Source organism: Chelmon rostratus, chromosome 24, assembly GCF_017976325.1.
Source record: "Chelmon rostratus isolate fCheRos1 chromosome 24, fCheRos1.pri, whole genome shotgun sequence".
NCBI lineage: Eukaryota > Metazoa > Chordata > Actinopteri > Chaetodontiformes > Chaetodontidae > Chelmon > Chelmon rostratus.
In genome coordinates this window covers 4,709,318-4,737,315 of record NC_055681.1, presented here as the reverse complement: position 1 = coordinate 4,737,315, position 27,998 = coordinate 4,709,318, and the positions used below count along the sequence as shown (strand labels likewise).

The 27,998-nt window shown below is 44.0% G+C and overlaps 1 protein-coding gene across 1 annotated transcript; it reads right to left on the bottom strand.

Annotated features, from left to right (window-relative positions):
- Window positions 1–401: 401 nt before the first annotated feature.
- Window positions 402–11,909, bottom strand: stk24b (serine/threonine kinase 24b (STE20 homolog, yeast)). Its single transcript, XM_041966538.1, has 11 exons — window positions 11,148–11,909; window positions 8,261–8,491; window positions 7,853–7,909; window positions 6,469–6,577; window positions 6,004–6,161; window positions 3,656–3,841; window positions 3,414–3,562; window positions 3,015–3,138; window positions 2,867–2,935; window positions 2,626–2,762; window positions 402–2,518 (listed from the first exon to the last, which is right to left on the bottom strand). Exons 1-11 carry the CDS (start codon window positions 11,187–11,189, stop codon window positions 2,482–2,484), a joined length of 1,299 nt encoding a protein of 432 aa, XP_041822472.1. The 5' UTR covers window positions 11,190–11,909; the 3' UTR covers window positions 402–2,481.
- Between the last annotated feature and the right edge of the window lie 16,089 nt (window positions 11,910–27,998).

Here is a 27,998-nt window from a genome sequence, read left to right as displayed (position 1 = left end):
TAAGTCAGAAAATGTTTAATCATATTCCATTTTACACATTTCATTTTGCCCTAGAAGAATACTGCCATGTGATAACGGCAGATCACCAAGCTTTCAATAAAGATGCTAGCAAGTTGTCAGGAAACATGTTTCTTTAAAGCTATGCAGTACCATTATGTCAAACACATTTCTTTTTCTGGAAACAAACCGGTGTTTCTGTACTAATGTTGATCTTTTCAACAAAGCGGACAGGCAGATAGAGTTTTTGCTTGGGTGAATGAAGATTGAAAGGCAGTTTAAAGGTACATTCAATCAGGGTTGGAGAAAGGTGTGTGTGTGTGGTACCACATTTCACTGTGCATTCATAAAGTAACAATCGTCATGATACCTCCACTAAATGAGCCATGCATGACGCAGAGGTCTCCGTTAGCATTAGATCTTTATTTCTCATGTCACTTTGAAAGCTTACAAGGAGCTTACATTTAACTTGGGAATTCTCAAATGACACAAGCAAAGATTATATACAGTAATATAAACTGTCAGCTATGATAAAGGAGACCAAATGTACACATTTTATTTCCGTAGCATATGTTTTTCTGTAAGGTATAGATATTTTTTTTTGCCAGAGGCAGGTGCCCATATCCATAAAGCATTCCATATTTCCATACTTAACTCTTTGCAGTTATAAAAATATCAGATATTTCTTAATTTCTTTCAATCCCTGTGTTGACAAGTGCGTCTTGATGCAACTCCTCAACATTATTGCTGCATTAGCACAGTAGTAAATTCTGGAACTCTTAAGTAAACATATATAGTAAAACATGGCTATTAGCAACTGTTTTCGTCTTTTTTTTTCCTCTTAACAGGTTTCTTTAAATACTCGACACACTCTCAAAGTGCAAAAAAAAAAAAAAAAAAAATCTGAAGTTTTAAAAAACAAAGGTGCAAATCATACTACAAACGTCTGATGAAAGCATGAAAGAGGACATGGCACTTCTAGCATGGTGTGGAAGTGAGAACAGAAACGTCTGGAGTGAGGAAACGCGGTTGGCGTTGATCTTGGCGGCTTGGCTCGTCCTGATCTGCGCTTTAGTTTGGCCACGAGCGAGTGTGGGGATCGCCTATGGCGGTCCTCGCCAGTTGCTCCACTTCAGCTTTTAAGTAATGCAAAGGATAAACTACAAGCCAAGGAAAAGTAATACTTCAGATGATATCAGCACTCAGCCGCACATAGTGGTTCCCCTCTTAACTGTCCTCAACTCCACACTGTTTTCTTATCTAAGAGCCACAGATCTACCTCCATCCTTGACCTAAACAATTTCAAAACTGACTTAAATTGTCTAAACATAAGCACAGGTCGGAGTCCCCCCCCATCACCGACTACAAAAACAAAGGGAAAGCTTCTGCCTCTAAACAAAGTAAGCTCAGTATCGTAGTTAGTTCGACGATTCAGCAGGTGATTGAATGGAAGATTGCAGCTCAGTCACGTAGTAAGAAAACACGGATGAATACTGACTTTCACTCACAGACGAGTAAAAGAAAACAAAGTGAACCTCTGGGTGAAATGCCAGAACGTCGAGGTGTGTGTCTGGAAAAGGCAAGGCATTTTCTGTTCTGTCTGTCGGAGCGAATCTTTAAATATCTACTTTTAAACATCATCAATATCTACAAAATGCGCGTGACCATTTTGTACACAGTGATTCATTTCCCGCAACTCGTAATCATGTACAGCATGGCGACCCTCCCCCCTCCTCCTCCTCTTCCTCCCGCTGCCTCGGAGGACAAAGTCCACTTAAAGCACTTTACCTGAGGTTTCATTAAGAATGCTGCAATTCGCCTTAACAGGGAGTCTTACATAACGCAAGAGCACACGTGCACACTCACACACACACACACACACACACACACACACACACACACACACACACACACACACACACACACACACACACTCGCAGGTGCCCACACACATGTTGTGCATTTAAGCACGCACACACGCAGCTTGCACACTAAGATAATATCCCTGCAGGTTCATCAAGCATGCTTTCAGAGGTTCTGGGATATTTAAGAGCGGGATTGAAGTCTTGTCTTGGACTTTGGGGGGGTAGGGGGGATTTTCGGCACCTTGTCGAGCAAATTCCACACAGAGGGTGGAGAAGTCTGCGTGTACAGAGCCCAGAGTCTGCCTCGAGTCCGCCTCGGCTGCTGCTCTGACTTTGAGTCGTGTCCCATCACAGCTGGTTCCACGGGTTCTGCTGCCCCCCCCGAGCTTCTCCTCTCACACATGGCTAAAAGAAGCTCTCCAGAGTCTCTATGTTATCCTCCGCTTTGGAGTTCAGTCATTTTTACAGGCTCCATTAGCCCCGCCCCCCGACACGGGAGGTCAAACGTGGTCAGCTGGTATTGAATGACTTGACCCCTGGCTTTTAACCCTCTGAAATGGCTGTGGTGTTGGGGGGGTGGGGGGCCTGGGAGAGCAGGGCTGGGGCAGACAGCCAATGACTAGGGGGAGGAGGAGGATGTCCTGCTTGTGGAGAAACTGAAAAAGAAAACAAGGACAACACATTATTATCATCTACTGCATGAAAAATGCTAAAAATCTGGATTACGGATTGTTTTGTGCACAAAACCAGAGCCAGACGTTACCTCTGGAGCCGGTGGACCATGTGAGCCACCAGGGAATCGGAGATGCCGGGATAGGCCTCCTCAGCCAGCAGGATGGCCTCCCTCAGCTCATCCAGGACCATGGGGTTCCCGTTCACCTGCTCCTGTCTCGCCTTGAGCTGGGAGCGAGGAGAAAGGTGAGGCGGCAGACATTGGGTTAGACTGATAAGAGACAGACAAGAGGAGCAAAGCACTTCGATAAGACCGGGAGGGAGCGTCTCACCTCAGCTAATGCAGGGGAGATGACAGTGGCCAGGCTCTGTGAATAAGGCCTCTTTGGAATGTCTTTTGTCTGTGGAAGGACGGACAGAGTTCAGACGGGAAACCGCAGCCTGAAGGACAATCTGTTTCTGAAGCTGCGGTGCTCTCACCTGGTCCGCCGCCCCCGACTGCCCCTCCCCGTTCTGCAGCTTCTTGGGGTCCTTCTCCCGGATGGTGAAGATCCAGTCGTCGCTGCCAAAGTCGTTCCCGCCCGACGCCTGGCCGTCCTGCTCTCTGATTGGGCGGAAATTAAGGGGGCTTTGAACATTTATCAGGACGAGTAATGAAGTCACGCATGTTAAGTGCTTAAAGCTCATCGTAACAAATGTGGGAGGACAGCAGCACAGGGGATGAGGATGATCGTCTGCCTCAGTAAAATTTACTTTAGAGGAGTGAAAAGAGCTGCCGGCACAATGGCACAAACAGAGAAGCAACATGTTACAAACAGAAATCAGTGCTCCAGTGGAAAAAGCTCACATCTGACGTTACGAGGATGGTATCAGACTTACGAGTCAGACTCATCAGAACTGGACTCTGTGGTTCTGGACTGCTCTGCCTTCCACCTCTTGTACTTGTCCACCAGCTCCGTCAGGTAGGAGGTCTTTTTCGCATGGCGAACAATCAGCTTATGCTTCAGCAGCTCTTTGGCAGTTGGCCTCTGCGGGAAGGAAGAGATGAGCATGTGATGCAGGAGGAACACACTGGAAAGACTAAAAACAAAGTCCTTAAAAATGCAAAGAAAACTCCTTACAAAACTGGGCTCTTTGTTGAGACAGGCCTCGACAAACTCCTTGAGCGGTTTGCTGTAGTTGCCCTCCAGTGTGGGTGGGTTGTTCTTTGGGATGAGGAATAAAACCTTCATGGGGTGGAGCTCTGAGTGCGGCGGCTCGCCTTTCGCAAGCTCGATGGCTGTGATGCCCAGAGACCAGATGTCAGCCTGGAACGCATGGGGAGACGGGGTGGAAACTTAGCATAACTCGCATTTACACAAAAACACAGAAGCTAACCAACAACCAGAGCCGCTAATATTCCTTCCCTGGGCTCTCCACAAGAATCCACCACAGCTCGTCACTGCATGACCTTCCTCAGCCTGGTACTTCATCAATATTGCTTTCTAATTTCAGTGATCTAAAAACTTATTTTGTTGAGATGCACTTCTTGTAAGTGCTGCAAACGCAGCACTTGACCGTTCATCAGAGGTCGCTACAGCAGCCAAAAACCATGCTCAAAATAACTGTGAGTAGGAAAGCAGCCAAAAAACTGCACTGACTTCATACAAAGTCAGTCATCGGCTTCCAGGAATTAATCTCAACAGAAGCACGTACTCTGGTTTTCTCATTCAGCGTTTCTCGCCAAAAATTCACTGTGTATGAAACGATTTAAACAAATTTCCTTCTTCTTTTAACATTGCAAAGCTGATTTTTCTTCAAGGTCCCATGATAGATCATTTTTAGGTTCGTACTTTTATTTTAATGGGTCCAGAAAATGTTAACATGCTTTAATGTTCAAAACACACAGTATTTGTCCTCCCTCTGTCCATTGCTGCAGCACCTCTAATCACCCTCTGTCCGAAACGTTTGGTGACGACAGCTCATGGCTGCCTGTTGTCATAGTAACACGACATGCTTCCCAGGTGCACAGCAGTCATAAATAGGGCCCATCAGAGCAGCAATGGAAATATTCTCACTAAAAATAACACTCAAAGAAATGCCAATACATCCGAGCCCTTAACAACCCTTTGAGGCGACCCGAGGACTGAAATGTGTTTGTTAAGTGAAAGATACTTGGCTTCCAACTTTTTGTGGACGATCAAATGTGCCAGTGATGCCAAGTGAGCTCAAGAGACATCTCCAGACAAGACACCCCTCATTAGCCAGCCGAATACGAGCAACATATTGAATCCTTCAAGCATTTACGAGAGGTAATGGGAATGTTAGACATGCAGGCAACCTCCTCAGCAGGCTTGCAACAGTAAGGAAGTACATAACACAACTGTCCGAAACATGAGTAAAACTCTCTACAGCAAAGTGAAAAACATGGTTCGAAAAATCACATTTTGAAAACCACATTTAAAGGCCCTTCAATAGAAATTCTGCAATACAGTTTTCAGAAAAAAGTCTTGTTTTGTCTGTCGTCCACTGAGACTTCCTACCAGCTCTGATCAGAATGTCTGGCTGAAGAAATATCAAATAATGGGGAGGAAACAGCACAATGCTGCCGCAGGAAGAAAAGACAAACAAATGAGTCAGTTCCTACTGAAATGATCCATTATATCATTAAAAAAAACAGCATTTTCAACCCCAGTGTGATCTGCAAGATAACATTGTAAACATTGAAAGTTCACACGGCTCTGAGCAGCAGGCAGAAAACATGCTAACAGATTAGCTCCAGAGTGTTAGCGTTAGCTCGGCTACCCCGATCGGTCGTGTCACCTTCGCCTTCCGGGTCGTAGCTGTCCGTCGACAGTTAAAGGACGGTTTGCTGTGGTTTAAAAAAAGCTGCAAATGACCAGACCTGCTCTCTATGTATCTTCATTGTATAAATGGATGACCCAGTTTAAAGTGCGCTATTACTTTACACCACCAGCAGTGCCACTTCATTTGCTAGTGAGAGAAGAAATGTTAAAGGTGCACGTTGAATGCATTATCTTCCTCAAATGCAAAATGTGTGAAAGCCTGCATCGTTTACATCTGCTTCTACATGCCGGCTGCTCCTCCCTGCTTCTGCAGGCACACTGCAACTCCTGTTTGCTCATTACCACCAACTGTTGATCAGCACAACGGCGTGAAATGAGCAGGAAGGGTGTGCATCACGCCGCACATGTGGTCACGCACTCCTACGTTACGTGCACTGTCCTAACAAAACAGGGATCCCCTCGTGGAAAAATTGCTCCATAGTATCAAAAACTCCACAGGGTACCTGTTACAGCAGTAGCATCTTAAATACAGAGTTTCCTGCTTTCTGTCACTTCAGTGTCAGTAACACTGTGATGTTCCCTGCAGGGTGTAGACTGACAGCAGTGTTTGTTAGTGCAAATCAATGCAGCGAGACGAGTGTGGCGGTGCACAGCGTAAATACAACCCATTGTCCTCCACTTACCTTAGAGTCATAGGCCGACTGCTTGATGACCTCGGGGGCCATCCAGAAGGGCGTGCCAACGAAGGTGTTGCGTTTGATCTGAGTGTCGGTGAGCTGTCCCGCCACGCCGAAATCCGCCAGCTTCACCTCGCCTTGCTCGGACAGCAGCACGTTGGCAGCTGCGGAGGGGAGGACAGATGGGAGGTTGACGTGATCACACCGAGCGAGAAGCCATGCCGCGTCATCAGACGCTTCTGTCAATGCCATTCATCTGCATCGCCGATTTATTTAATCAAGAGGGAGCAACTGTGAGAAGCCTTTTAGCGAACCGCCGCGGCGCTCATCTCAATTCCCCCGATGAAATACAAACTATAGAATGAAGGATGCCATAAGTGGACGTCAATGCCATTAAGGTGCTATGTGATATTTGTGTGTGCTGCTGAAACCTGCGTCCTCTAATAGCAGCACTCTCAGCCTGTCAGCTACCTTTGATATCCCTGTGGATCTTCTTCTCAGAGTGGAGATACTCCAGGCCCTTGAGGATCTCTCTCAGGATCGTGGCGATCTGGGTCTCGTCCAGAGCTCCGGGCTCCATCTTTAGAAGAGAAACAAAAAGCGTGAGCTGCAGGCGTCAGCTGAGCCTCCGGATAATTAATTCTAAAAGGGCTGACAGTAAAAGGACAGCAAGGAGGAACTTATGCAAAGCCAAAAACACAACTCTGATCCAGATTAAAGGAGCAGTGCACCTAAAATTAACTTAGATCATAAGTCTTGTGATATATTATGATGAATGTTTCCTGCTTACAGGTATTGTGTGAGTAACCAAAGCCTGACATATTAATCCTCTGTGCCATAGAGCTCCAGTGTTGTTCACAAACCACTAAAGCACATGAATGAGCCACACTGTTGGACTGGGTGACATGTACCACGAACACACACTGTGGTTTATTTAGACTCAATCCCACACACACCGTCCTGCTGCCAGAAATACTCACTAAAGCACCAAATGTGGATTAAGCCTCAGCTAAAAATATCCCCCCCCCAAATGAACTATTTCCTCCTGTTTGAGTAACGTTTGATAAAAACGACAGTGAGCAGCTGTTTAAGGAAACCGTGTGAAACTATATATTTTTGAGCTGTTTTTAAGGGACGAGACTCTGTGCATCTCCAGCCTAAAGCAGAAAATGTACTTTGCCATTGACGTAGATCTCTAAACATGCATTAAGATGGTTCTGGTCTGCTTTGCCAAGATTTGGACGATATCAACTGTGTGTCCAATTTGAATGTCACCATGCAACCTTGCTATAAATAGTTTTGTATACTTCCTTTTTTCTTGCTTTCTATTGATTTCTGCATCTCCAGGCAAAAAAACTGTTCAGAATCATGTCTGTGGATCAACTGGAGACACGTTGTCTTTCTTTTTGGACAGAGACGGGAGGAGGGGACTCAAACCAAATCAGCAGCATCCGGGTGTGCAGGACTTGTTATCCCCAAAAGCAAACACGCAGTAATCCGGGGAAGAGGAAAAGCATATTCAACGCTTCCTGCGACGTTTTGTAGTGGAAACGAGCAAAGCACAGCAGAAGCCAAGTATTTAATCAGGGAGGAGATCATTCACACCATCGTCATCAAGTAACGACGCTGATACCAGACAAGATGCAAGATGAGATGCTTCAGGGTGTCTGCTCAGCACATTGCAATGGCCGAAAAACTCCTTATTGTGGCTGAATCATAGAATATTGAATAAGCTTCAGATAGCAGTGTCTTGTGTTGTTATTGTAACTTTTCTTTGGGAAACACTGATATTTTATCGTCTTTTTGGGTGATGCGGGAGACAGTGCAACAAAAACATGGAGCAGGACTCACTTACCAAATCTAACGCGGAGCCTCCACCTAAATACTCCATAATGATCCATAACTTAGTGTCCTGGAAGAGTGGAGACAGAGACAGACGGGGGTCGTTAGGTGCGTTTCACGGCCGAGATGTGAAGGTAGTTGCTGACTTACTCTGAGATGTCAGGAGCCAGGTGCGTTCCTAAACAAGTCATGAGGACACTAATAAGGGCTTGGTGGGCGCCTGAAGTCATCTGAGGCTAATCCCTTTTTAATTTAGGATTATTCAGGGAAAAAGTGGGCAGAGGACAATAAATCCTTTTATGTCTCATCCCATTTGCTCACATGGAGATTTGATTAATGGGGGACAGATGCAAAAATACTGAACTCAGAACTGTCAATGCATACTATAATCGACTATAACCTTGATGTGTGCGAAACAAACCTTCAGGTATGAGCCGTAGTACTTGGTGACAAAGGGGCTGTCGCACTGGCTCAGCACTGTGATCTCCTGCTGGATGTCTTCGATCTCGTCTTCCGCTTCCTCCAGGTCTATTATCTTGATGGCCACCACTTTCTGGGTGCGATTGTCGATGCCTTTGAACACCTCGCCGAACGAACCTTTGCCAATGCGCTCCAGCTTGGTGAACAGCTCCTCTGGGTCAGCTTTGGCATTCTGCCGGTGATGGGAGGGGGAACAAAGCAGGGGAGGAAAGAGGAGGCGGGTTTTAAAATAAATAAAGAAAGAGAAAGAAATATTTGAAAAGAACTGAATGTTGGGGAGTAAATAGGAAACACCAGCAGGGCGCCATTCTTACAGGATACATTAATACATTCATTGCAACACCTTGTGTTTGTGTACACAGAGAGACACAGGAGAATGAAAGGGAAAGAGTGCAACAATTGGACAACATGTATGTATAAAAGAATTTAAATAACACAAATGATGTTACTAAAATAACATTTTTAGTCCTTTCAATACCATCCTGCACCCTTGTCTGCCCTTTATTTTCTCCATTAGTCAATCAGGCAATGACATTTCAGAAAATAGTTTCTGAGCATCTAATGACACATCTTCATATGCTTTGATTTGTCCAAACAACAGGTCAAAACTCAAAGATATTCAATTGGCAATATTATAAATAGACAAAAGGTAATAAAATCAGCAAATCTTCAAACTTGAGAGGCTGCAGCAGCAATTGCTGTTGACTCTGAGTCCATTTGTGTAAAATATGGTCTGAAACTTTTGCTTATGAGTTAAAGAATTCTTAATAAAAGTTAAAAGACTTTTTCAAGGTTTCCATAAAGAAGCTAAAAGTAACTTTTAACAGAGTCCTGGAGTGATTCGTCTGTGTTGAGTGCAGTGAGTCCTCAGTGTTTTAAAATAAGAACTGCAATTATGTCTAACCACAACGCCTGCCTTCAACCACTGACTCAGCCAATAGCAGGCCTCCAAAGGTGACGGGGTAAGGGCAGCATCCCATTGGTCATCACTTCTTAATACGTATCGTGCTTAGACTGCAAAGATTTTAAATGAAATGCATTCATTTTGAATTGCCTGCATGAAACCTAATGTAGATTCTCATGCAGATAACCAGACTGATCCTGTATGTCACCTCTTCTTACACCCTCTTTCCTGCTTTTCTGGGTTTGGGACAGATTACGTGGTGGGGTTGTAAATGAGCCAGTTTGTGCTGGGATGCTATGATGAAAAATCTCTAACATCCTATTACTCGTACAGCCAAAAAAGCCCACTGGCACTCTGAGACACAATTATAACTCCTCTTGAGGCCAGAGGAAGAGGAGAGACAAATGCAGTACTGCTGCATGATTTCAGTGTGTTAAAAAAAAAAAAAAAAAAGCTTAGGTGGACTTTTGAAATGATTATTAGTCAGGAAAAAAGCTGAAAATGTATTCAGTGAATACAGTAAATCCTGTGTCCAACTTTTCTGGGGTAGCACACTGTAGCATGAGTATCTGAGTGATGTACTTGAACACAGCAAGACGTGAACTAAAATGACTTAACTCTCCAGAGGCTGTTATGTGGGAAACACAAGAGCAGGCGCCGACAAAAACAACTTCCTTTTATGACCTTTTCGGAGCAGAGAAAGGGTCAATATGCCCGTTTTGAGACGGCTAAAAATGAATACAGCTGCCTTACGCAAGAAGGGATCCTTATGTCACCTAAGGAGATCGTTTTGGTGCCATGAAAGAGATTTATTCAAGAAACTTAACAGTGATTCCACTAATTCAAAGTGGTGGTGCAGAACGGATTAAGAAGCGATAAAGGGATAAGTAATATTTTATTAACAATAAGATTCTTTGTTTGGGAATAAGGGGTCAAACTGGATCATGAGTTTCAAGTCAAACTGCAGGCAAATGTGGACTTTTAGTGCCGGATTTACAACTTACACTGGAAGATTTTGACATGTAATCAATGAGTATTTGAAATGTGAAAATATTGCTAAAAAAATTCAAACCGCCAAGCTCAAACTTTGATTGCTCTTGCCTCTGTGTCCTGCAGGTTAATTTAACAACACCTGACTGGCAGAAAAAAACATATTTATAGCATAGCATGAGTTATTATGTTCTAAATGGACTGCAGCCTTTAATGGTGCCAAAATCCCAGCAGTTTGTCTGCCTCTGATGCATCCTCCCCCAGATTCTCTGCATGCAAACCAAGCAGAGATATCTGCTAACAAGCCTGCACAGACAGTGTAATCTGGTGCATGAGGCTCTTTACATTAGGAACAGCTATTTCCACGAGTTATCTACCCAACACAATTATCCCCTATAGGCAAAATCCTAAAGATAACAGCAGAGGCAAGAACAAGCTCATGTGTGCATAACAGTGTCTTTGTACAGGGGACCCAGAAAGCTCTATTGCTTTCAAGTTATGGCTAGAATATCGGAATTTTGTGTCAGTGCACATATTAATGTTGCAAAGATGGGGCGTTCAGGGGCAGACGGTAAACTAATGATGACAACATAGCAGAGATGTAAATTAACTTCGTGCCATGCTGCCTGGCGTCCCATACATAGTTGCTGTTATGGACCTGTGTTGTGTTTCAATAGACTGTGACACCAGTTACATGAATTTCATTCTGCCCATTGCAGCATTAACATGTTACAGTTAAATGCATCATGATATCACGTCCGACTCACGAGGTGAGATTTTCGCGGTGTACTTGAATCCAAAGATGTCCAAAATCACTGAGTAGGGAAGGTGAGCGGCACACAAACCCACAGCAGGGAGTTAGAGAGTGTACATTTTGTTCTGCAGTGACCTCAACTACTTGCTGCAGAACAAATTCATACGACATTTGGCTTACCTGCATCCCCGGCAGGTTGCCCTGGACTGGAGAATGGGCCATGGTGATGCTGCGCCTCGTCCGACAACGCAGGGCTGAGACCTCCTCGGCTTGACCTGTGTTTACAGTCCCGGCTGCGGTGCCGTTAGTGTTAGCACCTGGCTGCGCAGGCCTACCGAGAACCGTTTCAGGTACTTCTATGTGGAGAGAAAAATGTCCTTCCACACACGCTGGTGTATCTCCACTGTGTCGGAACAACCCCAAGTCATCCAAAACAGCTGAGCAAGCTAACAGACGTTGGCTAATGCTAACTCTGAAGCTGCGAACAAGAAATCCGCAATGTTAGTTTGCTTACCAGCTGGCTAAGCGTTAACCGGGCGCTAAATCAGATTTTTTTTCCCCACTCGGTGGAGTTTACTGTTCGAACAATGGAAACGAAGTAGTAGCAACAACTGTTTATTTAGAAATTAACCAACTGTCACTTGCTGAAGTCGTATTCTCTCGCTAACGGTGTTGTCAGCTAGCTAACATGGTTAGCTCGCTAGCTCGCTAGCCAACGCAGACAACCCGACAAACGTTCCGTCCGCGAGCTGGATCGGAGCACAATTTGTCTGCATACCGCAAATGTCACCCCAAGAACGGAGTCTGGAACGAAACGATTACCGAGCTTTTGTCTTTGCTTTCACTTGTCTTTAGCGGATCTACAGGTCTGGCATCCGCGGCAAGGATAGCTCGCCAGTGTTTTTGTTTCCTCCCTCACTTTCGTCCCGTACTCTCGGCCATCTTGTCGGTGCTGTGACGCCTGGCTGGGCGGATCCGGATCCGGATCAACAACAACATCCTGACTTCTCCCACAAGGTGTTGGTGCTAGGTGGACGGACCGAGGTCCCCTCAAAAGTGTTTGAGTATTAAACTCTGTTGTTATGCTTAAGTCCCACCTGGGAAAAGCAGTCCAGCTGGTGACATGCTTGGTCCAGACTGAGATAGTGAGCTAATTAAGCTAATTAATGTTATCATTTACAGACCAAAATTCAATGAGAGCTTCTGATTAAATCCCATGTCAGATTACTCTGGGACCCTGTGAAAGCCTGCTAGGGACCCTGGAGGCTCTGTGCCTCATCCTGGGACCCTTGGCTTACCTGCTGGTAATCATACTACAATCAACTTTTTATTATTAAGTGCTGCATTCATTTTTATTACAATAACACAGTTAGATGGCAGCATTTTGTCCTGTCTCGTAGGACATTCATGTAATAGCATTGTACTGTACTCCACAGTTGCAGTGTGAGTAAATCAGATCCCTGTGTTTGCAGTGCAGCACCGCTAATTGCACCGAGTCTAATTGACGTTTCGTGCGTTTCACCACAGGGGGGCGCCAGTGTACAACCTTCACTGCAGCGGCATGCTTGTGTAATCTGGATGCTGATGCCGGTGCACCATCGCGTGCTGCAGCTACAAATAATGCTGGGACGGCCGGTGCATTGCTGCGTGGTGCTTTTTTTCTCCCCCCACGAACATTTAGCACACAATCATTTGTATTTGGGGCGAGTACAGAAGCTGCTCTAGCAGAGGGCCTGTATGGCGCAGGCCAGTGGTTGAGAAAATCCACATGGGTCGCTCGAGCAGACCGTCTCATTTGAAAAGGCATTGCAACATGAGATGATTGTTGCTGCTGCTTTTAAACTGAGTTTCACTGCCATTAGGGCTCTGACCTCTGCAGAAGAAAGAGATGCTATAGAAGTACTGTTCAAATTGTTGCCTATAAGAGCATGAGATCATGGAGGTACCCCATAGATGAGACGCCAGGTCGTATTAAATTCACAAATGGGTGATAAACAGGCGCCGGCTCTCCTTTACACTGAAATATGTCCACATATGCAGCTGGAAATACGCATTTATGGAGGATTAGTCCTCACCAATGATTTTCAGGATGAAAATGTGCGCACAGCGCGTCTCGCTTGTGCGCCTCATCATCAGCGCGTCCAGGGTTGAAACGCGTGTAATGGGAAGCACTCCCTCCTTCATGCGTAAATTATGTAGGGCAGGACGGGAATGCTGTGCTACCTCCATTTGAGAAAACCCGGCCGGTGAATGTGAGACGGGGAGAAAAGGAAAGGAAAAAAAAGGAGAGAAAGAAATTACAAAAGCCAACCTCGTCCTCAACCAGCGTTTGACAGAAGCGCAGCAGCGCATCACGACTTGTCTATTGTGAAGCCAAGGAGAAGAAAAGATGGACATCACGGATCAAGGGGCTCAAATGGAGCCGCTCTTACCAACGGTAAGACTAACTAGATGCGCTGTTGTTGTGTTTGTGTTCAGTTTCATGTGCTGTAGCTGTGAATTTGAGACAAAGCTGAATGGGCTGTTGGTCTTCAGCTTATGTAATTTCCCTTTAGAATAAAACAGGCTCAGTTGGAAAGAAACGTCCCATCAGTGTATTGATATTCAACACGTCTGTGAATCAAAATGACCCATATTTTGACTGCTTTGCTGCTTGTGCCGCCTGCATATAATGACAAACGTGGATGTTGCGCACCACAAATTCACACTATTGTTATTTTCGCCGTGTTTACAATTCATATTTGAGCGAATTCTGCATCTCTCTCTCTCACTACAAACGCCCACACCTTCAGACAGAAGGCATTTGTGATGCACTGTACAGGTTGATGCGATGTTACACAGTAAATGATTTGCATGGAAAGGATCCATGATATGTTGCCTTTCAGCCAGATTGTGTGGTTTACCAGTCTTTCTGCTCCTTATGAAAAGCTGCTGTCAAGCTCTTGCTTTAAGTATGCAGTACTGAGATGTTACACTGAGATGAGAACACCAAGTGTTTGATCCTAACAGTGAGGAGACAGAGGGAGGTGCATGCCTCATCAGCTGGATGGAACAAGCTCACTGTCTTTCCATCTTTCCATGAGGAGCTACGCTGGATTATTATTCATAACCCGTTTAGCCCATTTGTACACATTAACATAAAATTCATTTAGAAGTGTTTGTCCCTCCCTTCTCTTGTAATCACCATCCATCCACATGAGAGATACAGAAATGCTACGCAAGCATCCCAAAGTCTCATTTATCCCACTGAGATGTGTCCTCTCCAGAGTGGGATCAGGATGCTGGTGGAGCACAAGAGGGAACAAACAGGTGGGATATGTGTCCCCCTCAGGTCAGAGCCCACTGGCAGCACATCTCAAATGTAGCACATTGATGCACTTGAAGACAGAGCCTAGTTCTGCGGGTTAGCCTCCCCTCATTAGCATTCAGGTGAGACTACCAAGAAGAAAAGAAAAAAAAAAAAACGCCAGAGGATAGAGATGAAATATGTTTGCTTTGTGCCGCCATGTTTAAAAGCAACAACAGCACTGGAAGAAAATCAATACCCTCCTTGTTTTGTTCTATTTGTGGACGTGTTACATGAGGACTGAGTTTTCCAGTGAAGCCTGATGTGGCGTGGGATGGCTCTTCTGTTTCCCCTGCAGTCTCAATGCAGTGTGGTTGCTTCTCCTGTTATTGTAGCTCATTGCTGCTTCCCCTGTCCCTCCGCCTACACTGCAAGCAAATGCGTTGTCATGGTTTCGCCAGGATGCGTATTGGTATGTGAGGTGTTAGCATGGCGAGAATCTCAGGGGCTCCTCACTATGTGACAACACAACAAAAACCGCCCCGTTCTACCAGGATACCAGATTCCCAAGGTCAAGCATGAGAGTATGTTTAATTTACAGCAGGAAGGGCTGTATCTGAACGCATCGTTGCTAATGCATGTTCAGGGATTTCTTAACAGAGCATGTAGTGTGTCAGTGAAGCATCCACATGCCTTGCTTTTGTCCCGTTGGCTGATTTCTCGATGTTGTTTGACTTGCAGGAACAAAGTTCCCAGGAGAATAAAGATGTGGTGAGTACATCCCTCTTTCGCTTCATCAGCCCTGCGAAAATGTCATATTGATTTGCTCAAGTAATATCAGCGATAACTCAATTTATTGCACTTGTTAAAGACTGGTTTAAAAACACAAGGATACGATTAGAAAATCAATAATAAAAGATAATAAAACAAGAAATATAAAGGGCAAGGCAAGAATGATAAAGAGGAGGTCACAAGGAACGTGCTGACTGTCGTTATATGAAAGCAAGTCTGTAAAGAGCTTTAAGAAGAGCAGTGGTGGAAAGTAATTAGTTACATTTGAGCTACTTGTGCTTAATTGAGTATGCTTTCCACTTCATACATCTACTCCACTACTTCTAAGAGGGAAATATTCTACTTTTAAGTCCACTAAGTTGATTTCATAGTTATTAGTGACTTTGCAGATCTTTACAGAAGATTTTAGACAGAAAACACATGATAAACGCGTCAAATACAATGTATCATTAAAGCAGCCATAATCAATATTTTTACATTAATGAATCACAGGACTACTTTTGTGTCAAAGCTGACTGAAACAGAGACAGGAAGATGATCACCCGGCTCTGCAGCTCAGCTCTCCAGAGAGCTTTTGCTTCTTTCAGCTCATTGTTTTGGCTTTTACAGCCTGCAGCTTTATTGTTTCCTTTATTTTCGCTGCTCTCCATTAGTGCAGTTTCCAGTAGCTGTATTCTGCTAAAAATATCCTCTGTACCATCAAACTGCTCTCACTCCCAACTCATCACATACGGATGCTTGCTCAGGATGTCACTTTTTAAGACACTCTGATCCCCTTTAGCATCATTTTTCAACGTGCAGGGTAGTCTGCAACGACTAAAGACAACCTGTTCTCACTTCCAGCGCCTCAAATGATGTAGTTTAAAGTAAAAAGAGCGAGAAAAGTCCACATATGGAGGAGGTTATGGTGGTTGGATGGGTCATTCACAGGTTTTTCCCCCAGGAAACAAGAGTATGTGTCCCACGTGCAACCAAAAGAGCTGGTAAACAAGGGGAAACGTTTCGCAGCCACAAGCCAGATACGTCCTTCAGGAGACCATAACAGAGCTAAAAGGAGATACTGGTACTTCCAAATCCACATGAATGCTAATGTTGCCCAGCATCGGAAATGTTTGCTAATAAGTCTGCCATATTAACTTTAGAGGGTGACAATATGGCAACATGTGTTGGCTTGTGACCCCTCTAAATATCTCCGATGGTTTTATTACAGAAACTGTTCAGTGGCAGTATTTCCTTAACAAAAAGCAACAATTCACAAAAATGTCTCCAGATTCATGCAGCTTTGTTTTTTCCTCTTTCTAACCCTCATGAAGCATTTCAGCACCCCTCATATTGACCTTTTGACCCCTTTGGAGGGCCGCAACCCACATTGGGAACCACTGGACTGAACTCTAATTCTATATAAAGTAGTTCAGACTAGCTCCACTACTACAAACTGTATTTCAAGTATGTTTTGTTGATAATATCTCTAATTCCTTTGAATGCAGGTCTTTAACTTGTATTGTGTTGTTGTATTAGATTTTTACTTAAATAAAGGATTCTTCCACCACTGAAGAAGGTATTGAAAGTTAAAGAAGTTTAAGATTAGGCAGATAATCAGGCAGGCTTTTTTCTTTTCCTGATGGCTCTGATGGCAGAAATGCAATCAGAATTTGTTCTTAATCCATATTGTTTGTAATCTTTAATGTACAGTAATATTGCACATCTGTATTTGGTTTATATCTTTGATTAGCCAGCTTTTTTTAGCAGATGTCATGTATTTTTAGATCACAATTGTCACACATGTCACGACGCATCTGGCAGCCACACAAGGCTGAGAACTTGCTGGGTGAATAAATAATAATAGATAATGGGAATTAAGAGAAATGGCTTTAAAGAGCTCACAGGATATGAGTGGAAGCAGACAACTGAGCCGGCCGCAGAGAAGAGTTTTGATGCATGCATGTCATCTGTTCTGACAAAATATTGCTTATGCAACTGTGGGCTGTGAGCCAGACTGAGGACAAGGCTGAGCACAAAGCGGCTGCCACTGGCCAAACTGTGAAGCCTCCCACAATTTAGGGCTTTTATATTCCTAAATATTGTGAGGATGCAGGGATATTTGCTGTTTGATCCCTGAAGCGTTAACCTGAGGTCATTTTATCTGTGTTCATACATATTAAGGTAAAGATGCATTTTGTGATACCCCAGTTATGGATTTATTGTCAAAGCAAAAATGCAGATGTTACCATGATGCTCCCAAATGTTCTAAATAGATTATCTCAAAATGTTGTGTGTGAATAAATCTAAACAGAGAAAACTTTCTACAAGGTTGTTTTCACATTACCCGCTTTAACTGCTTGCAAGTCAATAAGTTTCTTTACCTGCTCTGTGAGGGAAGTCAATAGATGTATATTTGCAACTTCAATCTCAATTATATAATGAAACAAATGTTTTTATACTGGATTAATTCTTCGTGGACTCATTTTGATTTCATACAGCCCGCCCCAGAAAAAGACAGTTTCAGTGCTTTGACATTCAACTGATCTTGAAGAAATAGTGTAACATTTGGGAAATGCTCTCATTCACTTTCTCACAGAGAGTTAAATGAGAAGATTGATACCGCTCTCCTGTCTATATGCTAAACAGGAAGCTAGCCAGTTAGCTTAGCTGGACTGGAAACAATCTTTGTAAAACTGTCAACTAACCAGCTGCTGACTCCAGCTACATATTTGATGTGCAAACCTTAGAGAGGTAGCGATCCTCTCGTCTAACTCTCAGCAAGAAAGTTAAAAAATGTGTCAAACTATTCCTTTAATGTTGAATCCAATCTCTGATTTGTGATTTGCCCTGTTTTGACTTACCTCTCGTGGCTGGTTTGACTTGGACTTGTTTGCACCACTTTTGGATTCATCAAAACATTCCTGCTGCTCTAAAACTATTTTGAAAATATGTAATTTTATTAATGTTTTGTTTAATTTTGCACCAGTATGAAAAGTGACAGGGGCTGCCCTGTTGGAAAATACTGTATTCCTCAAACTTCCAGGCACTAATTGATTAGTCAGTATCTTGTGCATTAACGCAGAAAAAATGCGCAACAAGGTGTCCCATAATAACAAAGTAATGGACAGTGCATAGACATATCCTTTATTTTACACTATTCTGAGCTGCTGCCACTGACCAAGGGAAAGGGAAGGGAGGTAATCTGTTTAACCATCACTTGTGTTGCCTGTGAATCAGCTGGTGAAGCGTTAAGCATCTTTAACATTGCTGTATATTTTGAGTACTGAAGCTCAGTGATTAAACTGTGGACTGTAACCTTGTTTGAATTGTCACTGTACATGATCGACTGTAGTTTCTGTGGCTATGGTATAGTTTGTTGCATGGTAAAGGCTACAGAGGTTAATCCCTTTGTTGGTCTTCAAACCCAGTCAAGCACTTCTTGACTGGAACTCAAGTGGACCTGGTCCTGGATTTGACTTGGACTTGACTGCTGTGGTCCTAATTACGACCCTGACATAACAGCAGGCTGTCTGCCAGGCTCTCCAGTTAGGGCAGGCTGATTGGTCAGGTTGGAGAAGATAAGTGAGAACAGACGTAGGAAGTCTGCTGGAGTTGCCCGGGCTTGTTCTTTTGAGCGTGGTGTTCTTGGATCAGTGTGAAATCTCTGTTTGATTTGGTGATCCAACTGTGCAAAACTGGCAGGCAGGCAGGAAGCCTCCCCACCGCAGCTAGGAGCCTAGACCGGCTGTGCTCCTTTCCATGGTTAATTATAGCAGTGTCGGTGGAGAGGAGGATGAAGAGGGCATGGAGGCAGGTAGAGGGAGAGGGTACAGAGCTGCATGGAGAACATGAGAGACAGATGGTAAGATGAGGAGAGACGCATATAGAAAATGAGATTGTGCAGTGTTAAGTGTGATGTTGCCGTCTCATGTGAGTATCACAAGTCATCTTTGCTCTTGAAACCACAAAGACAGCATTATGGTAATTTGACAGTCGCGTCAGGCAGTGCAGCAAAAATAGTTGCTCGTTCCTCCGGATCTGTTTCAAGCACACCATGCCTCGAACAGGTTCGCTGACAATGCACTACAGCCAGAGAGCAGCTTCTTCGCCTCAGGTAGTTTGTGCAGACACATGCACTTAAAGATGCACGTGCTGTATACAGTCAGACTGCGACGCCAACCCTGCTCAGTGCTCTTCTTCTACGTGAGGTGTGCAGTGACCAAGGCATGTGTAGCTGTGATGTGCACCGGGGCTGTGTGAAGCCCCTCGTGCAAGATGGTGCTGTTTGACTCCCCGCGACCTCAGGCTTCTCTTAGGTAACAGGGCTTGGAGGCTCAGCAGAGCAGAACTGTGCACGGCACAGCATCGGTGATGTCAGAGCGCTAATCTCTCTGGGGGGATTGGCGGATGGACGCTTGTCAGAAACATTTGATGCTACCCTGGTTGAAAGCCGTTGGAGGCAGAGGGAGAGGCAGAGGCAGAGTCGGAGCTGTGCAGAGCTCCCTGCTTTTGTTTTTATGTTGTGTTCACGGGGCTTTTCGGAGTGAAGCGGCTGCCATATTCCAGCATGGGAAGAGCGGCTGAGGAGAGCGGCTGAGGAGAGAAGAGAGTTTGACTGATAGCCCAGCAGAGGAGCTGACTCTGTCTTTGTCTGCTTTTCTCTCTGAATCTCACACTCAATCACAAACGCACACTCTGAGTCCAGAGGGGGCTCAGGCCCTGAGCCTTAGCCTCTCGTCTTACCATTGCCGCAAGCACAAGGGGAGTTAGCGGGCATCCTGCCCCGACCTTACAGGAAGCATGCTCTCGGCGGACCACAATAAAGGATTTATTTATCAGGTAGGTTACTCTGATCATCCACTCAAAGTATTCTGGATGTAAAAGACTTTGCTGTAATTAAAATTACAAACTGGGTAGCAACTGCTGAGTTGTGTCAATTTTGGCAACATGCAAGAATTTGTTAAGTTAAGTTTTAAGACTGGTTTGGACGCACTATTGTTGTGCTGGAAAAAGCTTGGGTGTGATCTCACTGTTTTACTGACTGCATAATGTTAATGCATGTACAGTGGATAGGCTGCGGGAGGCTTGTGCCTTGTGCTACAGAGACAGCCAGTTGTGCTGATGTGCATGTGAAAGGTCCCGGGGAGGCTGGCTGACAGATGGGACTGTCATTCTGGGGCAAGGGGGAGCTTATACCCGCTGTACTGATCCTGGTGATCTCTGAGGGAACAAAAGGCAAACAAAAGCCAGAAACATTGGATTTGTTTGTGTTTGAGCACTTTGACATGTATGTAGATTTTTGTTCTGGTCTTTTTGTGCTTTAAGGACATGCAGAATGTTTTTTTTTTTTTTTTTTTGCTTGTTCAAATCTAAAGCAGCGTTTTAAAAATCAGAAACCTCCCTTGCTGTTTTTGGAGCGCAGCATTCACACCCTGTGTCCGACAAGGTTAGAGAGAAGTGATGATGTGAAGTTCCCAGTGTATTTAGCATATTCTTCCCTGAGATGCTGCCGGTGCCGATCCTATTGCCATTGCCACGGTAACCATGGCCATCTGTAGGGATGAAAACCATGACAACAGAAGCTGTCAGCCAATCACAGGGCTTGTTCAGCTGCTTATAATCCATCTCTCCTCTTAGCTAGCTACAAGGTATAGAATTACTCTGGCTTTTGGCACACGTTGAACATCCACAGACTGAAAGTAAATAGATTGACATTAAAAGCTATTTTGCATGAAACGCCACGTGCTTGCTTTTTTCTGGGCTGACTATGGAGAACGTATGCAGCTTACATCTAAAAATGTAATTTTTAGAGTATACCTCCTGGCCTAGATCTCTAGGTATAGTAATGTAAACATTCATCATCCCTGCTGCTGTAAAAGCCTCAGGAGAACATAGAAATGAGGTCACATATCTGCCTCCCTGAGAGCGGTGTGATAATGTACACAGATTCCTGGAAAGGATCCTGTGAGAATTAATAGGTCTGTGATTTATTCTGGCCAAGAAAATGGAATATTAGCTCTCAGACAAATCTGCTGTTGAAACTTCAAGGCATCCCCTCTGTTGTTTTATAACTACTTAGGTATGAAAGATAACATCAGAGGATAGTTAATATGCGCAGCTAGTGTTGCATTCACTGACGTTATTCTATCACAACTGGTGTTTTTGTTCCACTGGTAGAAATCTAACTGTGTGAAAATATGAGGAAATCAAAAATTCTACTTTCATTTTTGTTTTGCAGACCAATCCTTCCTCCAAAATGCAACGACCACTGTGTCTCTGAACTAAAGCTTTTACGCTTTTCATCAATTGAACTCTTGTAAAATAAGCGTGTGGCATCTGAGAGCTAAGTGTGAAGAAGCTGTGATATTTCTTTTGTGCCTTTGTAGAATGGAGTCTTCTTTTTTTCTCTGTAGTTTGCTTGCTTCCATTTTTGGAACATTCACATGTCATTTCACATGATGTTAAAGGACCAGTGTGTAAGACTTAGGAGGATATATTGGCAGAATATAGGAAAATGGAATATAATATTTCTAATTATGTTTGCATTAGTGTTTAATCATTGGAAATGAGAATCTTTGTGCTCTTACCTTGGATTGAGCCCATTATATCTACGGAGGGGGCAGGTTCTCTTCCACAGAGTCCGCCATGTTGCACCACCACCGGTAGCGAAAGTTTAAAGGATTTGTCCGAACAGGTTATGAATTTACCCAAAAATGACCCAGAAAATGAAAGTGAACTGATTCAAAGAGCAACTTAACACCCTGTTTTGCTCCGTGTGTCCCTGAAGCATCTTTATCACCCGAAAACACTCCTGAAAAGAGCGACAGTAGCTTCAGTCCTCCTTTCTCTGACAACTGAACTGCTACCTCAGTACTGTCTTAGTAAGGCTTCAACACAACAGGTTAACAGGTAGCAGAGGTGTAGAGTGGCTGAATAGGGATGTGAATGAGTGTGAGGGAGGACCCAAACACTGAAACACTGATCAAAACTCTAAACAACTAACTACTACTAAGTAGTGTTAATTAAACTGTAGTTTGTAAATCACCATTAGCTGTGCATGTGACAGAAATTTAAGCTCTGTAATTGGATTTGAATGTGCTGAAATGCACATTCAAATAAATCTTTTGGACTGTCGACTCAAACAGGAGAGTTTCATGCTGATCCGAAGCAAAGACGCACTCCAGCTGTGAGTCAGGTAACATTATCTATGGGAAAAATGAACTCAGTGAGATCCTCACTGCGTCCTTAATGCCCCTTTTCACTCTCCCCACCTCCAGTTTGTAATTCAGGCTCTCTGTTACGATGACATCATTTGGTTATTTTTTCAGACTCTCCCTCCAGAGCCACCGGAGAAATACTGTTTTCACAGGCTGAGTACTCGTACTCCTCAATGTCATGTGCAAAACTGATGGAGTTTTAAATGAAAATGCAGTTGATGGTCATTAAACGTACCCTCCAACAATTCATGCATTAGTCAACAAAGTCAGTCTCCCGTTGATTGTCAGTACAGTAGCTCCAGGCGGTACCCTGCTGTGACAAGCCGAATTACACTCTTACATTCGCTCTTCAGCTGTGGCAGGGTGGTCTACATGCAAACGAACGCTGACCCGCCTGTCACTTTGTGAGACTCAGCTGGGTGGCGGTCACCTTTAACTGCACTGTCACCGGGAGGTCAGAGTCAGGAGAGGAGATGCAGAGAGATGCAGATGCAACTGGAAGATGTGCTGAAATGAGTCTTGTCAGAGTGGTGTTTTTGGAGCAGGATGTTCAGACACGTTTCAGGTCACTTTCGCTGTTGGCTGGGTTTATTTTTGGACTGTATCAGTTGAAAATACACGTACACAAGATGTTTTGTGTGGGATTATTCTGGCAGCAGATGGTTTTGTCATCTTTTGTCCCGTGTAAGGTCAAAAACGATGAATATTCAGCAGCTGTAACTGCAGTTGTTAGGATTATCATTCAGTAAGCGTATGTACAAAAAAAGGACACATTGTTCTATTTGGATACTCCTGTAATTTCTCACTTTCCCACGATATTTGATTCTTTTTCTGTGCTCACCAGATGTGTTTACAATAGTGAGGGTGGTGGCTGCCTGGTGAGGACACACTGGCTTTGTTGGCCCTTCTGGGTCAATCACTCGATCCTCTGCAGACACTGTTTAACAATGTCAGACATGAAACTCATTAGGAAGAGTGGTCAGGGACACGCCTGCACGTGCAGCAGCCTGAGGTGTGCAATCAGGTTTTGAGAGGTGGCGGATGAATTGGTTTAGAATTGCCTCCAGTGTTTCCCTTGTGTAGAATTGATCTGGGTGGTCCCTGTCTAAAAAACGCAGTGCGGATTGATTAGACAGTTTGCTGCGGTGGGCCTGGCCTCACCTGTTCGGAAACTTGTCACTCTAGATCCAGTACTTCCAGGGACAGCTGTTCTTCAGAGGAGAACATTGGGGGTAATCCTGTGAAGGATTTTAGTATTTGGGCTTACCTTAAGTTTCAACACCTTAAGTTTCATTGTTAGGGCCAGGTCTCCACTGGAGAAGTGTTTAAAAGGCTGAAATAAAAAACTACCTTTATTCAGGCTATAGAACTGGGCATGTCGTGTATGTTCGAGAATTACTTTTGCCTATTAAAAGAGTACTCCACCAGTTTAGCATTAAATCCTATATCAATGTGAGACTAATGATGGAAAGCTGAAAAAAAGGAAGAACCACTGATATCAAAACCCGGTGCCTACGTTACCCACAATGCAACCTGACCAAAAACACTTCAGTTGCAGGTTTTTTCCTGTGTTTTGCTGGTAGCATCTAATGCCTCGAGCAGAGATGAGGAGCGGGCTACAGAGGTCTGTGAGCTCACGTCTTTCTAACTCCCCCAGATGTTTTTCATTGTCAAACTTGTAGTCTGCCGATCCTCAGACACTGACTCATGTGACTTCACTTGAGGACATTCATCAGACTTCACACAGCTCCCTGTGTGGGAGTGGGAGTGCTTTTAAGGCTTCACCATGTTTTTTGTCTGACATGGTGAATTGTAGTGTAACAGGAGCAAATACAGAAGAGCAACATAGTCAGATTTGCTCAAAAAGTGCCAGCAGAACAGCATCTATCTAACATTAGTTAACATTAGCTGAAACAGCAAAAGCTTCAGTGTTTTTAATTGAGCAATGGTGTGTTCTATTGTTTGTAATTTAATTTAATTTGTAAGAAGGGTATTTTGTTATTACATATTCCAGAAGTTACCCAGCTATCGCTTTAATACATGCATTATTAATAAAAATCTGATTCTAGCCTGTGTTTCTTAATAATGCATCATCATCTATGTAAAAATAAAAAAAGAAACAAAATCACCTGCTATCGATTCCTGAGTAAGAATATTTATGCTAATGCAGGATATTGACTTTGCAGCTCTGCTGCCTACGTCTACAGAATGTGCACTGAATCAAAATCAAATGAAGTCCAATGTCAAGCCTTTCTCAAGAAGGTCACGATGCTCTACTTAACCATCACTGCACAAACCCGTGAATGCATACATGAACACACACACACATGCTCTCTTAACACTGTGTGACATTACAGCATCCTCTGATCCTCGGTCTGTTTCCAGGCCTGAAGCCTTTTGCTCCTCTTCCCCTGTGCTCGTTCATGCACTCTGCATCAGATTGCCGCCTGCAAAGGGACTGTATGCATTAGCAGCCCTACACATGATGTGTGTCCCTGTGTGTACAATACATGTGCAGCCTGCACTGTATGGGCGTGTGCATGCCGTGTGTAGGGCTACATACATGCAGAAACAAATCAATAACTTGTCAGGTAAAGAGGCTTATGGTGAAAACAAGATAGACGATAGAAGATACAGACACGATATACATTCATTTTATGTTAGTGTGTGTCTATTCATCATGCATGGTCACATGTCTACCACTCCCACACTTCCCCCAATCCCCTGGGGTCTTAGTCACGTGCTCTGTGCTCCCGTTCCCCCAAGTCTTCATCACTGTCCAGCGGACCAACCGAGAAACGCCTGATTTAATTCTCTCCGCTGCGCAAGGCCCTCCATTACTGATCCCATGGTCAGAGACATGGTTTTATCCTGCCGTAAAGGCTGGCAGATTAATCTCAACCCAGATTGGTGAGCAGGGATGCGACTCTCTGGGCTGGTCTGGGGTCAGCATCGTGAAGTAGAGAAAGCAGTGACTATAAATAGAAGCAGGCACCTGCAGTGAGGAGATTCTGGCTCAGCTGTCATACTGAGTGGGGTAAAGCTTTGTTTGGGACAGAGCAGAGAGGTGCAGATAGTCATTAATTCAGATAAACTGTAAAGTAAAAGGTGGATTTTTATATCTATCACTTCTTAGTTCTTACTATGTTAATGAAATCAGAGCCAGAGCATGTTCATAGCAGAATGTTCACATTCCCTTGACATTCACTAAGAAAATGAATAGACTGGGATGAAAACTGGCATCAGATAGCAAAATTAGGACCGAAAACGGTCATTTAAAACACAGCTTGCCATTTGATGTGACAACTATTCAGATATTGAGTTGAAGTATTTAGAGTTTACTGGATTCAGAGTCTGGTTTAAACAAATGTGCCGAGTTCATTTCAGCATCCATGCATGCATCCATGCATATAAACACACCCAAAGCTTTTCCAAGATGAACGTAAATACAAGCAGTTTTTAGGAATACTTTGCAGCCTGTAACTGTGAACGTCGCCCAAACGATTCAGCAGTAAATCATTGAATTAGTTGACACAAACTTGTCTTACGTGGTTTACTATTTCCAGTGAAGTACAGCTGCAGTGCTTCTTTTCCTCGTTTAAATGTGTGACAGCCTGCCTGTCATATACAGTGGTGCAGTGAACACTGCAGTGCTAATGCAGGGGAAGTAGCTGTGGGGGCCAGGCTATCACGGCACTCGTTAGACATATGTTAGATAGACAGAGGAGGTTATACACAGTTAGCCTCACTCAATATACTGCAACAGTGGGTTTAAAATCCTGATCCTGTTGCCATCAGGTGGTACTCATGCTGGGGCTTGCTGTATTTAGATGTGTGTGCTTCTCATGGGTCGGGGACGGGGAGACACAGTGTGTGAGGCTGAGGGAGTTTCCCTGGGGGCCTGCAGGGCCAACCAGCAGCGCCAACCCCCTGCTCCTCTCCCAGGCTTGTCTCAAACACTCATGTCTTTGCTGCCGTCACAACCACGAGGGCAAAAAAGACATGAAATTTATTAGCTAATAGGCAAGTTTGTCAGTTCTTTGGTTATTTTGGCCACCCTGCTTTGCGCTATTCCCTCTCTGTTTTGAGTGCTGATTATGTGTATGCTTCCTTATACAGATAGATAGCGTGCAGTGGTCTGTGGAGGGTTGGATCACACAGAAAATTAACACATTAGGAAAAAGTCTCTTTCAGATTCCCATTAACCCACTGTCAGGGGAAATCTAAAGAAGTCTGTCCTCAGGGATTTGATGATGAATCCCCATCTGGGCCTGGGTACCGTACGAGCGCTTGCATGTCTTGCTCTGTTAATGTCCCTATATACAGTAAGCCCACCATGTCATCTCAGCATCTGTCCACACACCCCTTTGATGCTTTGGCTTGTTTCTCACATGGTCGTCCATGTGCGTGGGCGTGTGTGTGTGTTTGTCTCCATGTGTGAGAGAGTGTTGTACCACCAGTGCTCTTGCTTAATCTGCCAGGATCAGAGATTGATGGCTGGCATCGGCCACTTTTAGCTTGTCACAGTACCACATGCATCCCGTGACGTTATTTAGAGTGAAGTGTGGCCTTCAGTTTTTGGAAGAACACAGACTGTTAACGTTTGCGTTAAGTACATTTTGAAGAGGTATTTGTTGCAGCAAAGAGGCTACGGTGCAGACTGAAAAGCTGTTGATTCAGATCCTGGATGGGAAAAGCTTCACACATGGATCAGACACATCAAGTTGAAGGCACACTCTTATTCATGAAATAAGCAGTCCTAGCAGGAGGGCTGGGGCTAGTTGGTGAACCACTGAGCTAATGGCTACGTGCTAGCAGGCTGTGAGCATCAGACAAGAATGATCCTTTTGATCTTGACACTACATCGGCGCTGAAAAGCTCTTAATGCTTTGTATTCGATTATTCAGACAGGGCCTTAAAAATATATTTCATGTTCAATGAATACAGGTCAGTTTGTTCATTTCTTTATCGCTCTTACTTTCTGATTGCATTCTTTAACTAGGATTATCGGGACACTTTTGGAACATACTCTTAGAGGTATAATTTTCATGTTATGTCTCTTGATGTCAAACGTATAGATGTTAATGCGGATTCAGATCGGATGAGCTTGTCACTGATTGCCACCAGGTATATTTGAGGCAGTGTTTTGATGTTTGAACTAAAGACCCAAGTGCGGTAGGTGATAGAATAAAATATTTTGAGCTTAATGTGTGGCCATCTCGAGCCCGCTGTCCGACGTAAAGCCCTCTGAATTTTTGTTTTTCAATCACATGAAGTGCAGTGAAGGACATCTTAGTCAGATTATGCAGGCAAAAAACAGGGTTTTAAAGCACTTTCTCTAACTCACAATAGGTTGTGAGTTAGAGGAAGCGCATTAAATGTATGTGTGTGTGTGTGTGTGTGTGTGTGTGTGTGTGCGTGTGTGAGAGAGAGAGAGAGAGAGAGAGACATGGTCTCGGTTCATCATACAGTCAGTAAAGGATGTGATGCCCAGGGCCGTTTTTCAGCAGTATTAGGATGACTGCAGCTGGGGTAAGATAGATACCTCTCTTATAAGCTTCCTTAAAAGCATTTCCAAGAGTGGATATTTTGCTCTTTGTCATCACTGACAACTTTTCAGTGTATCTTATGGGGGAAATGAGAAATGCAAGAGAATAATCTAGAGAGGCCAAAATGCAAACAGAAACAGCAGTGAAAATGAACAAGGAAACTCACTTTAATGTGGAAAACATTGCAATTCCTTCCTAAATAATG

What these genes read in the sequence shown, in the direction of transcription:
- stk24b (XM_041966538.1), bottom strand. Translation starts at nt 11,189, where the DNA reads ATGGCCCATTCTCCAGTCCAGGGCAACCTGCCGGGGATGCAG. An exon ending in ACTACGGCTCATACCTGAAG is followed by an intron (nt 7,910 to 8,260) that starts GTTTGTTTCGCA and finishes CCACTCTTCCAG; the next exon opens with GACACTAAGTTATGGATCAT. An exon ending in AGTCGGGGGCGGCGGACCAG is followed by an intron (nt 2,936 to 3,014) that starts GTGAGAGCACCG and finishes GTCCTTCCACAG; the next exon opens with ACAAAAGACATTCCAAAGAG.